Below are 12974 nucleotides of genomic sequence, written 5' to 3' on the forward strand. Positions count from 1 at the left end.
GGAGGGAAGAGGTGCTCATGTGACTTGTGCTGAAATAGGGAAGGAAGGAGAATGTGAGATGGGGCTGGGAGTCCAAGTGAGAGATATAGAGGAGGAAGGGAACTGAGTAGGCACAGACGCTGGCAGCCATCAGAAGTCTAAGCAACTTTGATATCAGGAGTCTAGAAGAAAGGACAAAAGGGATTCTGGCTGTGATGGGGCTCTTACTGGGCCTCCTGTTCCTGGGCCACCTAACAGTGGTTACCTATGGTAAGGCAGCAGAAGGGGACTGGTTGCCACTGCTGGCATGGGAAAAAGGCTGGAGGGTTGGAACTGAATGGCTACTGAGGAAAGTCTATTTCTGCTGAATAGGCGAGTGTTCTCACATAGTGCTGCAGACTCTTTCAGCTTTGAGTAGGTGAAGACTGCTGAAGAAGCCAGGAGGTAAGTTTGGGAAAAAATGAAAAGGATCCTCTCTTGAAAAACATCCACATGATTTTCTAGTACTTGCCATATCTCTGGGACATTAAGAAGGTGCTCAATGCCACCCAAATCCCTCCTCCATTTTCTTTCACCTGAAATTCTATAGTTATACCTTAACCCCTCTGTCTCCAGGTCTTGATGCTTGTTAAGATGCATAACCTTCAAAGAAGGAATGTTGTCTAATAGCTAGATTGGACCTTAAAATTGGCCTAAACCCACTCTTCACTGCTATGAACAGTGCTCATAATATCTGTTCACATATGTCCAGTGACTGAGAATTGGCCACTTTTCCAGACTATGTAGTCTATACAAGGGCAGTTCCAAATGTTAAGAAGTTCTTCCTTGTATTTAACTAAATTCATTTCCTTGTGGCTTCTATCCTAAGTCTGCAACTGTGTTCCTTGGAGACACATAGAACATATCTACTCCCTCGATGCTGTGACAACCCTTTAGAGTTCTGAGGGCAGACATCATGTCCCCTTGATTCATCTCTTCTCCAAGATAAACAAGCGCTAACTCCTTCAACTGGTCTTCACAAGTCTTGTTTCTTACCACCTCCTGGGGAAACTCACTTCCGTGTGAATATGGACCAGTTTTTCCAGGCTACCTTTGAGAAATTAATGCTGGATATATATCCTAAAAGAGGTCTGACTATCCCATAGAAACATTATGTCCTTGGGTATTTCTCCATCTTCTTTTATATCCATGAGAATTGAGACAGATTTTTAGGTAGCTAAGCCTAAGTAATAGCTAAGTGAGACCCAAGAACACCCCAAGGTGTTCTTGCTGAATCTCTGCTTGTTCCATATCTTTAGAGGGAGAGGCCAGATGTATGTTAGCTTGGTGTCTCCTATGTGATAAGAACTCAGCTTTTCATAGCTGACTCAAATTGTGCTACTCTATCTGTGACAAATCAAATTCTAGAACCTAAAGGTAAAAGGGATATTAAATTAAGTCTCCTGGGAGGGAAAAACTGGGCTCCAGGCCACAGAGAATTAGTGGCAGAGTTACTACTACTAAATAATAGTGCTTTCTTTAACAGATAAAATATTTTCATTCTCTAACATGTTTAGAGTACCCCTTTCTATTTTCTCCAAATCTGTTAGCTTGAGCTAATGCATACAGAGACAGGACTGGGACTCAGGGTAACATCCTGTACATGTTAAAGGTAAATTGTGTATGTTTACATGTGAGTGCTCTCATGTATATTGTTTCCTCCTCAGCCTGTGAAGTCCTCTAGACCTGGAAGCAGGTCTTCCTTTTGTGTGGAGTGTTCAACACTATAAACCTGAAGCTCTGGACCATTAACACATTCTCTCTCCTTGGATCTCAGTGTTTCTAGGCTATTTTTACAGTGAGGAGGTCAGCTTGGCTGGCCTCAAAGGACCCTGCCAGCTGAGCAGCATTTTAGAACTGTAGATTCACTTCTAAAAAGCTTCTAGGGGCCAGAATCAGCTGCTAGGTCAAAGACACATGTTGAAATAATCATAATAAAAATAAATTATTTTTTTAAAATATGAACATAAATGATAATAAAAAATAAATTTTATTTTATAAACATTGTAAATATTTTATTAACACTTATTATCTAAGCTAATATTCTATCCAGGAGTCAACCAAAGAGAGGGAGAGAGGCCAGACATGGAGATGTGGGATTCTGGGAAGAGCTCACTTTATGCTATGGTGAGAAGAGGAAGATTTAAAAAGGGACCCAGAATTGGCTCTATAAATAGGCCTATGCCCAGAAAGCCTTTCCTTTCTTTAGAATTGTTACATAGGCCCCAGGTTTTGTTCTTCCAAGTCCAGTTCCTATATCCAGAATGGGCTTCAGTACTGTCCCCTCTTTCTCAAATTAATTTTTTTCTTTTTTTAATAAATTAATTTTTTATTGGTGTTCAATTTACCAACATACAGAATAACACCCAGTGCTCATTCCGTCAAGTGTCCCCCTCAGTGCCAGTCACCCACTCACCCCCACCCCCCGGCCTCCTCCCCTTCCACCACCCCTAGTTCGTTTCCCAGAGTTAGGAGTCTATGTTCTGTCTCCCTTTCTGATATTTCCCACACATTTCCTCTCCCTTCCCTTATATTCCCTTTCACTATTATTTATATTCCCCAAATGAATGAGACCATACACTGTTTGTCCTTCTCCGATTGACTTACTTCACTCAGCATAATACCCTCCAGTTCCATCCACGCTGAAGCAAATGGTGGGTATTTGTCGTTTCTAATGGCTGAGTAATATTCCATTGTATACATAAACCACATCTTTATCCATTCATCTTTCGATGGACACTGAGGATCCTTCCACAGTTTGGCTATTGTGGACATTGCTGCTATAAATATTGGGGTGCAGGTGTCTCAGCATTTCATTGCATCTGTATCTTTGGGGTAAACCAAAGATACAGTCTTGTGTCCTGGGGATAAATCCTACTTGGTCATGGTGAATAATTTTCTTAATGTGCTATTTGATTCTATTAGCTAGTATCTTGTTGAGAATTTTTGCATCCATGTGCATCAGGGATAGTGGTCTGTAATTCTCCTTTTTGGTGGGGTCTTTGTCTGGTTTTGGAATTAAGGTGATGCTGGCCTCATAGAATGAATTTGGAAGTACTCCATCTCTTTCTATCTTTCCAAACAGCTTTAGTAGAATAGGTATGATTTCTTCCTTAAACGTTTGATAGAATTCCCCTGGGAAGCCATCTGGCCCTGGACTCTTGTGTCTTGGGAGGTTTTTGATGACTGCTTCAATTTCCTCCCTGGTTATTGGCCTGTTCAGGTTTTCTATTTCTTCCTGTTCCAGTTTTGGTAGTTTGTGGCTTTCCAGGAATGCGTCCATTTCTTCTAGATTGCCTAATTTATTGGCGTATAGCTGTTCATAATATGTTTTTAAAATCGTTTGTATTTCCTTGGTGTTGGTAGTGATCTCTCCTTTCTCATTCATGATTTTATTAATTTGAGTCTCCTCTCTCTTCTTTTTAATAAGGTTGGCTAACGGTTTGTCTCTCTTATTAATTCTTTCAAAAAACCAACTTCTAGTTCTGTTGATCTGTTCCACAGTTCTTCTGGTCTCGATTTCGTTGAGTTCTGCTCGAATTTTAATTAACTCTCCTCTTCTGCTGGGCTTAGGGTCCATCTGCTGTTTTTTCTCTAGCTCCTTTATGTGTAAGGTCAGCTGTTGTGTTTGAGTTCTTTCCAGTTTTTTTTTATTGGTGTTCAATTTACTAACATACAGAATAACCCCCAGTGCCAGTCACCCATTCACTCCCACCCCCCGCCCTCCTCTCCTTCCAACACCCCTAGTTCGTTTCCCAGAGTTAGCAGTCTTTACGTTCTGTCTCCCTTTCTGATATTTCCCACACATCTTTCCAGTTTTTGAATGGATGCTTGTATTGCGATGTATTTCCCCCTTAGGACTGCTATTGCTGCATCCCAAAGATTTTGAACGGTTGTATCTTGATTCTCATTAGTTTCCATGAATCTTTTTAATTCTTCCTTAATTTCCTGGTTGGGGATCCCTGTGTGACGCAGCGGTTTGGTGCCTGCCTTTGGCCCAGGGCGCCATCCTGGAGACCCGGGATCGAATCCCACATCGGGCTCCTGGTGCATGGAGCCTGCTTCTCCCTCTGCCTGTGTCTCTGCCTCTCTCTCTCTCACTGTGTGCCTATCATAAATAAAAAATAAAAAAAAGAAAAATTTCCTGGTTGACCCTTTCATCTTTTAGCAGGATGGTCCTTAACCTCCACGTGTTTGAGGTCCTTCCAAACTTCTTGTTGTGATGTAGTTCTAATTTCAAGGCATTATGGTCTGAGAATATGCAGGGGACGATCCCAATCTTTTGGTATAGGTTCAGACCCGATTTGTGACCCAGTATGTGGTCTATTCTGGAGTAAGTTCCATGTGCACTTGAGAAGAATGTGTATTCAGTTGAGTTTGGATGTAAAGTTCTGTAGATATCTGTGAAATCCATCTGGTCCAGTGTATCATTTAAAGCTCTCATTTCTTTGGAGATGTTGTGCTTAGAAGACCTATTGAGGGTAGAAAGACCTAGATTGAAGTCATCAAGTATAAGTGTATTATTATCTAACTATTTCTTCACTTTGGCTATTAATTGGTTTAAATATTTGGCAGCTCCCACATTCGGGGCATATATATTGAGGATTGTTAAGTCCTCTTGCTGGATAGATCCTTTAAGTATGAGATAGTGTCCCTCTTCATCTCTCACTACAGTCTTTGGGGTAAATTTTAGTTTATCTGATATAAGGATGGCTACCCCTGCTTTCTTATGAGGACCATTTGAATGGTAAATGGTTCTCCAACCTTTTATTTTCAGGTTTTAGGTGTCCTTCTGTCTAAAATGAGTGTCTTGTAGACAGCAAATAGATGGGTCCTGCTTTTTTATCCAGTCTGAAACCCTGCGCCTTTTGATGGGGTCATTAAGCCCGTTCACGTTCAGAGTTACTATTGACAGATATGAGTTTAGTGTCATCATGATATCTATTCAGTCCTTGTTTTTGTGGATTGTTCCACTGAACTTCTTCTTAAAGGGGAATTTTAAGAGTCCCCCTTAAAATTTCTTGCAGAGCTGGTTTGGAGTTCACATATTCTTTCAGTTCCTGCCTGTCTTGGAAGCTCTTTATCTCTCCTTCCATTTTTTTTAAAGATTTTATTTATTTATGAGAGACATAGAGAGAGGCAGAGACACAGGCAGAGGGAGAGGCAGGCTCCATGCAGGGAGCCCGACGTGGGACTCAATTGTGGGACTCCAGGATCGCGCCCTGGGCCAAAGGCAGGCGCTAAACCGCTGAGCCACCCCGGGATCCCCTCTCCTTCCATTTTGAATGAGAGCCTTGCTGGATAAAGTATTCTTGGTTGCATGTTCTTCTCCTTTAGGACCCTGAATATATCCTGCCACCACTTTCTGGCCTGCCAGGTCTCTGTGGAGAGGTCTGCTGTTACCCTAATATTCCTCCCCATAAAAGTCAGGGATTTCTTGTCTCTTGCTGCTTTAAGGATCTTCTCTTTATCTTTGGAATTTGCAAGCTTCACTATTAAATGTCGAGGTGTTGAACAGTTTTTATTGATTTTAGGGGAGGGGATCTCTCTATTTCTCTGATCTGAATGCCTGTTTCCCTTCCCAGATTAGGAAAGTTTTCAGCTAGGATTTGTTCAAATACATATTCTGACCCTCTGGCCCTTTCGGCACCCTCGGGAACCCCAATTAAACGTAGTTTTTTCTTCCTCAGGCTGTGGTTTATTTCCCTTAATCTGTCTTCATGGTCTTTTAATTGTCTGTCCCTTTTTTCCTCAGCTTCCCTCTTTGCCATCAACTTGTCTTCTATGTCACTCACTCGTTCTTCCACCTCATTAACCCTCATTATTAGGACTTCTAGTTTGGTTTGCATCTCATTCAATTCATTTTTAATTTCTGCATGATTGGATCTAAATTCTGCAGTCATGAATTCTCTTGAGTCCTTTATGCTTTTCTCTAGAGCCACCAGTAGCTGTATAATAGTGCTTCTGAATTGGCTTTCTGACATTGAATTATAATCCAGATTTTGTAATTCTGTGGGAGAGAGGACTGTTTCTGATTTTTTCTTTTGAGGTGAGGTTTTCCTTCTAGTCATTTTGCTCCGTGCAGAGTGGCTAAAAACAAGTTGTATTGGGAAAAGGAGAAAAAAAGAGAGAAGAAAAGAAAAGAGAAAAAGAAAAAAGGAAGAAAAAAGGAAAAAAGAGAAGAAAAAGAGAAAGAAAAATAAAGAAAGGGGGAAAAAGGGTGGGGGAAGCAATCATTAATCAAAAAGAAAGAAAAAAAAAAAAACCACGGGGGAGTATCTTCTGATTCCGTATACTTTAAGTCCCTTGGCTTCCCCTGGAACTTGTCCGTCTAGCTGGTCTTCTGGGGGAGGGGCCTGTTGTGCTGATTTTCAGGTGTTAGCACTTGGGGGAGCCTGGTGCAGGGCTCAGAGGGGGTTGTTTACCCCGTGAGGCCCCTGGAGGAACAACCCCAGTGGCTGTGGCAGCTCTGGAAACCTGGATTCAGCCCCCACAGTAACTACAGAGCTCTCTGTCTGCAGGGCCTGGAGGCTCTGGGGCGGGGCCTCTGATCTGCTCAGCTTGGGGCAGGAGCGTCTTTGCTGTCATGGGCCCTCCAGGCCTCTGCCTGTCCCGGGGGAGGCTGGATCCTGGGCTGTGTCCCGGCGCCCTGTGCTCTGGGGCCTGCGCTGTTGGATTTGCCCTCCCGGCCGCACAGCCGCCTCTCCGCAGAGCCACCCCTGAGCCCCTCCGAGCTGCTCCCGGGGCCACGCAGCCCCCTCCGCGGAGCCGCCGCCTGAGCCCCTCCAAGCTGCTCCAGGTCCCGCAGTGCGCGCTGCAGCCCTTAGGGAGCCTGGCGCACTCTACTGGGCGTGTAGTTGTCTGTTAGTGTCTCAGGGAGCCTGAGGGCATCCCCACCCTCCTGAGGTCCTGCTCTAACTCCCTGTGGGCGCCTTTCCACCTGGGAAGGTTGGTGCAGCTCCTGCTTCTCCGGGACGGGGCTCTCCTGTCCTGGGGACACTCGCCCGACCATAGCCTGGCTCCTTGCGGGGCCCCTCCCCCTTGGATGCCTTTTGTTTCTTTCTTTTTCCCCGTCTTCCTACCTTGATAGAAGCACGAACTCTTCTCACTGTAGCATTCCAGCTGTTCTCTCTTTAAATCTCAGGCCGAATTCGTAGATTTTCAGGATGATTTGAAGGTTATCTAGGTAATTTGGTGGGGACAGGTGATTTGGGGACCCTACTCTTCCGCCATCTTGCCCCTCCTCCCTTAAATTCTTTTTCAATAAAGCCCCTTGAGTCGATGCTTAGCCCTGGTTTTCCTCCTGTGGGGGTATAATATTTGAAGAAAATCAATGTTTCCCTGAGAAATGAGAGCAAGGACTGGGAAAGGCTTTTCAGAAAGTAGCCAGCAGATAGGGATTCTTTTCCTAGGAATTTAGGTGGATATTATCCTAGAATAACATTCTTTAAGCCATGTCAAGTAGGCTCAAGTAAGGGGTTACTAGTTTCAGTTGTGGATATTAGATGAATAAGGTAAGAAGGCAGTGTAGCATCTTTATTCTAGGCCTCTAGGCCGAGCTCAGCTCCTGCTTTCTGTGACTTTGGATAATCATGTTTCTCTCTCAGCTCGTCTATGTGTATTATGGAGGAAAGCAACTAAAAGCTTTTGCAGCTTGCCATTCTAGAATTCTTCAAATTCTGTATTTCCTGGTACCTCAAGCTCTGTTACACCAAATATCTCAAAATTTGGTGGTTTTCTTGGATCTATAATGGGCAGAATATTCCCCCAGGAGGTGAGGTTTTCCTGAAATAGATTTTCCCTACCCAGTCTTCCAGGAAAGATAGGTGTATTGCTTAATTTCACCAACATTTCATATTGGCTATCAAGTCAGCCCTGTTGCTGTAGATACAGGCTACTCTGTCCTTTTCAACTGCCTTATAATCCAACGATGGCCTATTTCCTCCCCATAACTTTGGAGGTTCCCTCAGGTCGGTGAGGGTAGCTGTTTACCTTCTCATGTGCTAACTTCTCCTTCAGGTCATCATTAGAGCTGACAAATATCTAATCTAATCTAATCAATCTGTCCACTCTGGGGAAGACATATAGGGGACTTCTATAATATAAGAAGAATCAATACAAGTTTCTTTTGAAGGTATGAGACAGATCTGGCATTTATCCAGCACTTACTGAATGCCAGCCATTATCCTATGTGCTTTCACAGCTATAAGCTCATTTGATCGTCAAAATAACCCTCAATGGAAGGCTTATTATTACCTCCATTTTATTGATGACCTGAAGCTCAGATAGGTTTAGCAATTTACTCAAGGTTGCACAGAGATGTGGTGACACAGGTCACATGTTAAGACAAACCTTGGACTTTTATTGGTGTTATTCTTCTTACTACATCATGTAGTCTTTTGCTATTTTCCTGATCTCGCTAGGTGCTACTCTTCAGTGTTTCCCTAGTCTCTCTGAGAACCACAAGGATAGTTAGAAGGTGTAAGTCAATTATACTGAGGTTACCTTCACTTTGGAGATCAGAGTACAAGGTCTTTGTGTGTGTGATGCCCTGTGCCTACCCTACACTTCCTCTTTGTGATACCAATGAAGCAAGAGGAGGAAGAAGAGAAAACAAGAAAAAGAAGGAGGAAGAATAGAAGCTAGATGGAAGAAAGGGTTGAAGGAAGGAAAGAAGGTAGGAGAGGGGAAGAAAAAATAAAAGGGGAAAAAACAGGTAATTCTTAGAAATCTGGTTACTAACCCTGTCCCATACCCCTATTCTGGAATGTAGGGGAAAGAGTCAACTGTGACCTACTTTTAGAAGTGACTTTCAAGACTGAAAAATTGAGACTGGCTATTTACAATATTGACAGACCAGAGTGGACTATATAAGAATCCCCAGGAAGTTTCCAGAGAGGGTTATACAAGCAGTTCCCCCAAGATCAGAGAGAAAACATACAAACACATAACAAAGGCATTTTCAGCTGTTCCAGATGTCCTCACAACAGATTGCTGCCCTTTTGTCAGGAAAAGAGTGTGAGAACGCTTTTCAGAGGAGAGGCAGCAGATTTGGGAGAGCTGGAAGAAGATTAGTAAGAAAGAGCACATTAAAAAAAAAAGAGCACTTTAAACCAAAAGGCTTAGATGGTTTTCATGGGGCTTAAGGCTGGTATGTGTGTGCTTGCAAGTGACACATATGTGTTCATGATGATGATAATCCATGTCTGTATGCATATGGTGGTCTGGACCAGCAATAGAACAGTAAAACTCACTACCATCTGGTGAAAGTTCACCACCACCTAGAAAATAAAATTATTTAACTTCCATTTCCATTGTAGTCTATAAGCACTGAACCATCTAGAAGTGGAAGGGACCTTAAAGAGTAATGCTGTCCAAGACCTAAACAAAGCTCACTACTTCTCCCAGACCACTTAGTCATTCAATAAACAGTTCTGATTAATTATAAAGTTCATTGTTAGGACAAACCAAAATCTTCCCCTATCGCATTCCCATTTGTGGGTCAGAGTTCTGCTCCCTGCTCAATTTGAAACACTCCAGAAACTATGTGGTGGATTTAACAACATGGTCTCATGTTTATTTACTCTTTTTACTCAACACTTTTACCTTGGCCAAAATATGCTGGTAATGTTTTAAGAATCTCTGATGAGGACACAGGCTAGTGTCACCACATCAGTGGTACTTAGTATTTGGCAATAAATTCTGAGAGCAAGAATCCTCCCATCCTACTATCTGTTTGACTGAAGCCTTGGAATATTGGGCTACATAACAGGCATTTATTCAGTAATATCTTACATTTTTTTAAAATTTTTTTTAAATTTATGATAGTCACACAGAGAGAGAGAGAGAGAGAGAAGCAGAGACATAGGCAGAGGGAGAAGCAGGCTCCATGCACCTGGAGCCCGACGTGGGACTCGATCCCGGGTCTCCAGGACCGCGCCCTGGGCCAAAGGCAGGCGCCAAACCACTGCGTCACCCAGGGATCCCACATCTTACATTTTGAACCTCCTTCTTCTAGGACAGATATAAAGAAATTGTCTACATACAATCCCTCACTCCTGGTTAAAGTTAAATAAAACACAAAATCCTCAAAATAAGAGCTTATGAATGAAAATTTCTAGTAGGAAATGATGGCTCTGTCACACCCCCAATTCCTCTCCCCTATTCTTCCCTCCCCAGCACACTAATGAGCAATCTCCTATTGGTCCTACTACCATCCTTACCACAGCCAGCTCTAGTATTTTATTCAGACCTTTTTCCTTTTCAGACATTTTCCTCTCCATTCTTCCTCAGGATGGAATTTTCCAATATACATTTGGTGAAACCTAAAAGAAACCAAAAGTGAAATACAGAAAGAGATGTCAGAAAAAAAGGTCAAGTTTACAAAGTGCAGATTTCAAATTCAACAATAACTAATGATTTTTGTTAAACATTTCACACAAATTTCCACCCTCAGAATTGTCCTTTGTCTGTGTCCTTCCTTCCTTCCAAAGAAGAGCTTAGCGTTAGGGATCTAAATACTGAGACTTTCTGAGGGAGCAATAGGAAATAAGCAGGGAATATGGCCCTTTCTTTCTTAGCTCTGTAGTCCCCACATTTCTCCAGGTATATAATTACATAGTAAAATATCCCAGATACAACTTTTCAACATTTGCTCCTATGCTTCCTTTGAAAAACATTGAAAGAAGTTCTTTTTTATAGACTTACAGAATTTCAGAGTTTGAAGAAAGCTTAGAGATCATTCCATTCATACTCTCTACATTATAGATTAATAAAATGGGTCCTCATGGTGGAAAGTGACTTATCCAGCGTCATCTCAAAGCAAAGCAGTGACAGGAAAGGAATTTTAAACTGTCAAGAGCCAAACAGTGCTGGGAGATTTCCTTCTGAGGACTGTTTCTGATTGATGGGAAGGCTGGCAGAGAACAAAAGGGAACACGAAATCTGAAAATATGATGGAAGGAAATTTGAGAGGTGTCTCAGAAGCCTCTTGAAGTCCTCCACTGCCATCCTAGCTCCCAGGTGGGTGTGCCATCTATGTCTGCTTTCTTCCTCCTCTTCAGGCCATCCCATCCTGGAAGCACCTGAAAGTGTGACAGGGCCTTGGAAGGGGGATGTGAATATTCCGTGCACCTATGGTCCTCTGCAAGGCTACACTCAAGTCATGGTAAAGTGGCTAGTACAACGTGGCTGGGACCCAGTCACCATCTTCCTACGTGATTCCTCTGGAGACCATATCCAGCTAGCAAAGTACCGAGGCCGCCTGCAAGTGAATCACGAGGTTCCAGGAGATGTGTCCCTCCAACTGAATACCCTGGAAATGGATGACCGGAGCCACTACACGTGTGAAGTCACTTGGCAGACCCCTAGTGGCAACCAAGTGGTGAGAGATAAGATCATCGATCTACGCATCCAGAAAGGTAAGTCACTGTGAGAGTAGGAAAGCACTGATAGACAAAGACCAAATAGAAGACTATAATCCTAGAAAACCTCTAGAAACCCAGATAATTTTGTTCACTTGTACACAGGCTTTTATCAGTCATATGTATTAATCAGGAAATGTGGAAAGGCAGAGGGTCCTCAGGGTCATCACTCTCATAGTATAATTTAAGAAATGTTGGGAAGGGTTTCTGGCTTTTAAATCTCTACCCCTTCAAGTGTCCCAGAAATTTTAGCATCCACACCCTGGTTGCCCTCCTTGGGCTCTGGTTCTTGAAAGTCATAAAAATGAGTATATCTATCTAATCAGGATATTAGAGGGTAAATAGATGCTGACAAAGAAGCTCTGGGGAAAGGGATACTGGGTTTAGTCAAGATACATTTTGCTGATTTGACAGTTTCGTGAAAACCCTGGTCCTGGTAATCCCTGATAATCCAAAAGTGCCGACAACCCAAAATCTCTGTCCACTAAAGCCTAAAGAAACCTCTCTCTCTCTCTCTCTCTCTCTCTCTCTCTCTATATATATATATATATATATATATATATATATATATATTAACTCTGGATTATCCAAAATGTTGATAACACAAAACAGTACCTAATATTCCAAAGGAAGCTATTTTTATTTACATTATCCTATTTCTTACTCTCCTCCTAAATAAGTAGCCCCTTTTATTGTCCTTTGCAGATATATAATTATCTCTGTACCCAGCAAGGATGACTCAGCCTTGTCTTCACATATCCTTATAACTTCCCAGAGCCTCTGCTTTTGTCTTCCTTTTGCAGTCTCTGTTTCCAAACCCACAGTGACAACTGGCAGTGGCTATGGCTTCACAGTGCCCCAGGGAATGAGGATTAGCCTTCAATGCCAAGCTTGGGGTTCTCCTCCCATCAGTTATGTTTGGTACAAGGAACAGACCAACAATCAAGAACCTATCAAAGTAGCAGTGTTGAGTACTCTACTCTTCAAGCATGCTATGGTGGCTGACTCTGGCTCCTATTTCTGTGCTGCCAAAGGCCGGGTAGGCTCTGAGCAGCGCAGCAACATTGTGAAGTTTGTGGTCAAAGGTGAGCAATCCTTTCTTTTGGTGATCCTTGCAATGGACCATCTTGTACTGAAGATACCTTGTACAGAGAAGAGAGTTTGTATGTGTGGAGATAGAGGGTGTCCTGGGTTGCACAATCACAAAGAAAGAAAAATTCTGGACTGATGATAATAAGGCTGGAGACAATGCCTGTCATGTTGTAGGTTAAGAAGATAAAGACAGTAAAGGGGAAAGTGACATTCACTAATTAAATCATATTTGCCAGATACAATTCACAAGAATTTAACACACATTTTGTAATTGAATCCCATATCTATCTCATGAGATAGCTATAATTACTCTCATTCTACAGAAGAAACTGAAAATCAGAAAGGGACATTTATTTGCCCAGGAGCTCACGGTTAGGAAGTTCAAGTTGGAACTTGCACACAGATCACATACTCTTTCCATTATGTCTGATTTTCTCTTAT

General features: G+C 42.5%; 1 protein-coding gene across 6 annotated transcripts in view; it reads left to right on the top strand.

Moving 5' to 3' along the window:
* The first annotated feature begins 50 nt into the window (after window positions 1-50).
* Window positions 51-12974, top strand: part of VSIG4 (V-set and immunoglobulin domain containing 4) — a 60513-nt gene continuing 47589 nt past the window's right edge. For 2 of the 6 annotated variants that reach the window (XM_077890130.1, XM_077890127.1), the window contains exons 1-3: window positions 54-249; window positions 11082-11438; window positions 12245-12526. In XM_077890130.1, the coding sequence (XP_077746256.1) occupies window positions 195-249; window positions 11082-11438; window positions 12245-12526 (694 nt within the window). In that variant the 5' untranslated portion in view covers window positions 54-194. Of the gene's footprint in view, window positions 250-11081; window positions 11439-12244; window positions 12527-12974 lie in introns of all 6 variants that reach the window. The other 4 variants (XM_077890128.1, XM_077890129.1, XM_077890126.1 and 1 more) reach the window with 4 other exon arrangements.

This window comes from Canis aureus, chromosome X, assembly GCF_053574225.1.
Source record: "Canis aureus isolate CA01 chromosome X, VMU_Caureus_v.1.0, whole genome shotgun sequence".
Lineage (NCBI taxonomy): Eukaryota > Metazoa > Chordata > Mammalia > Carnivora > Canidae > Canis > Canis aureus.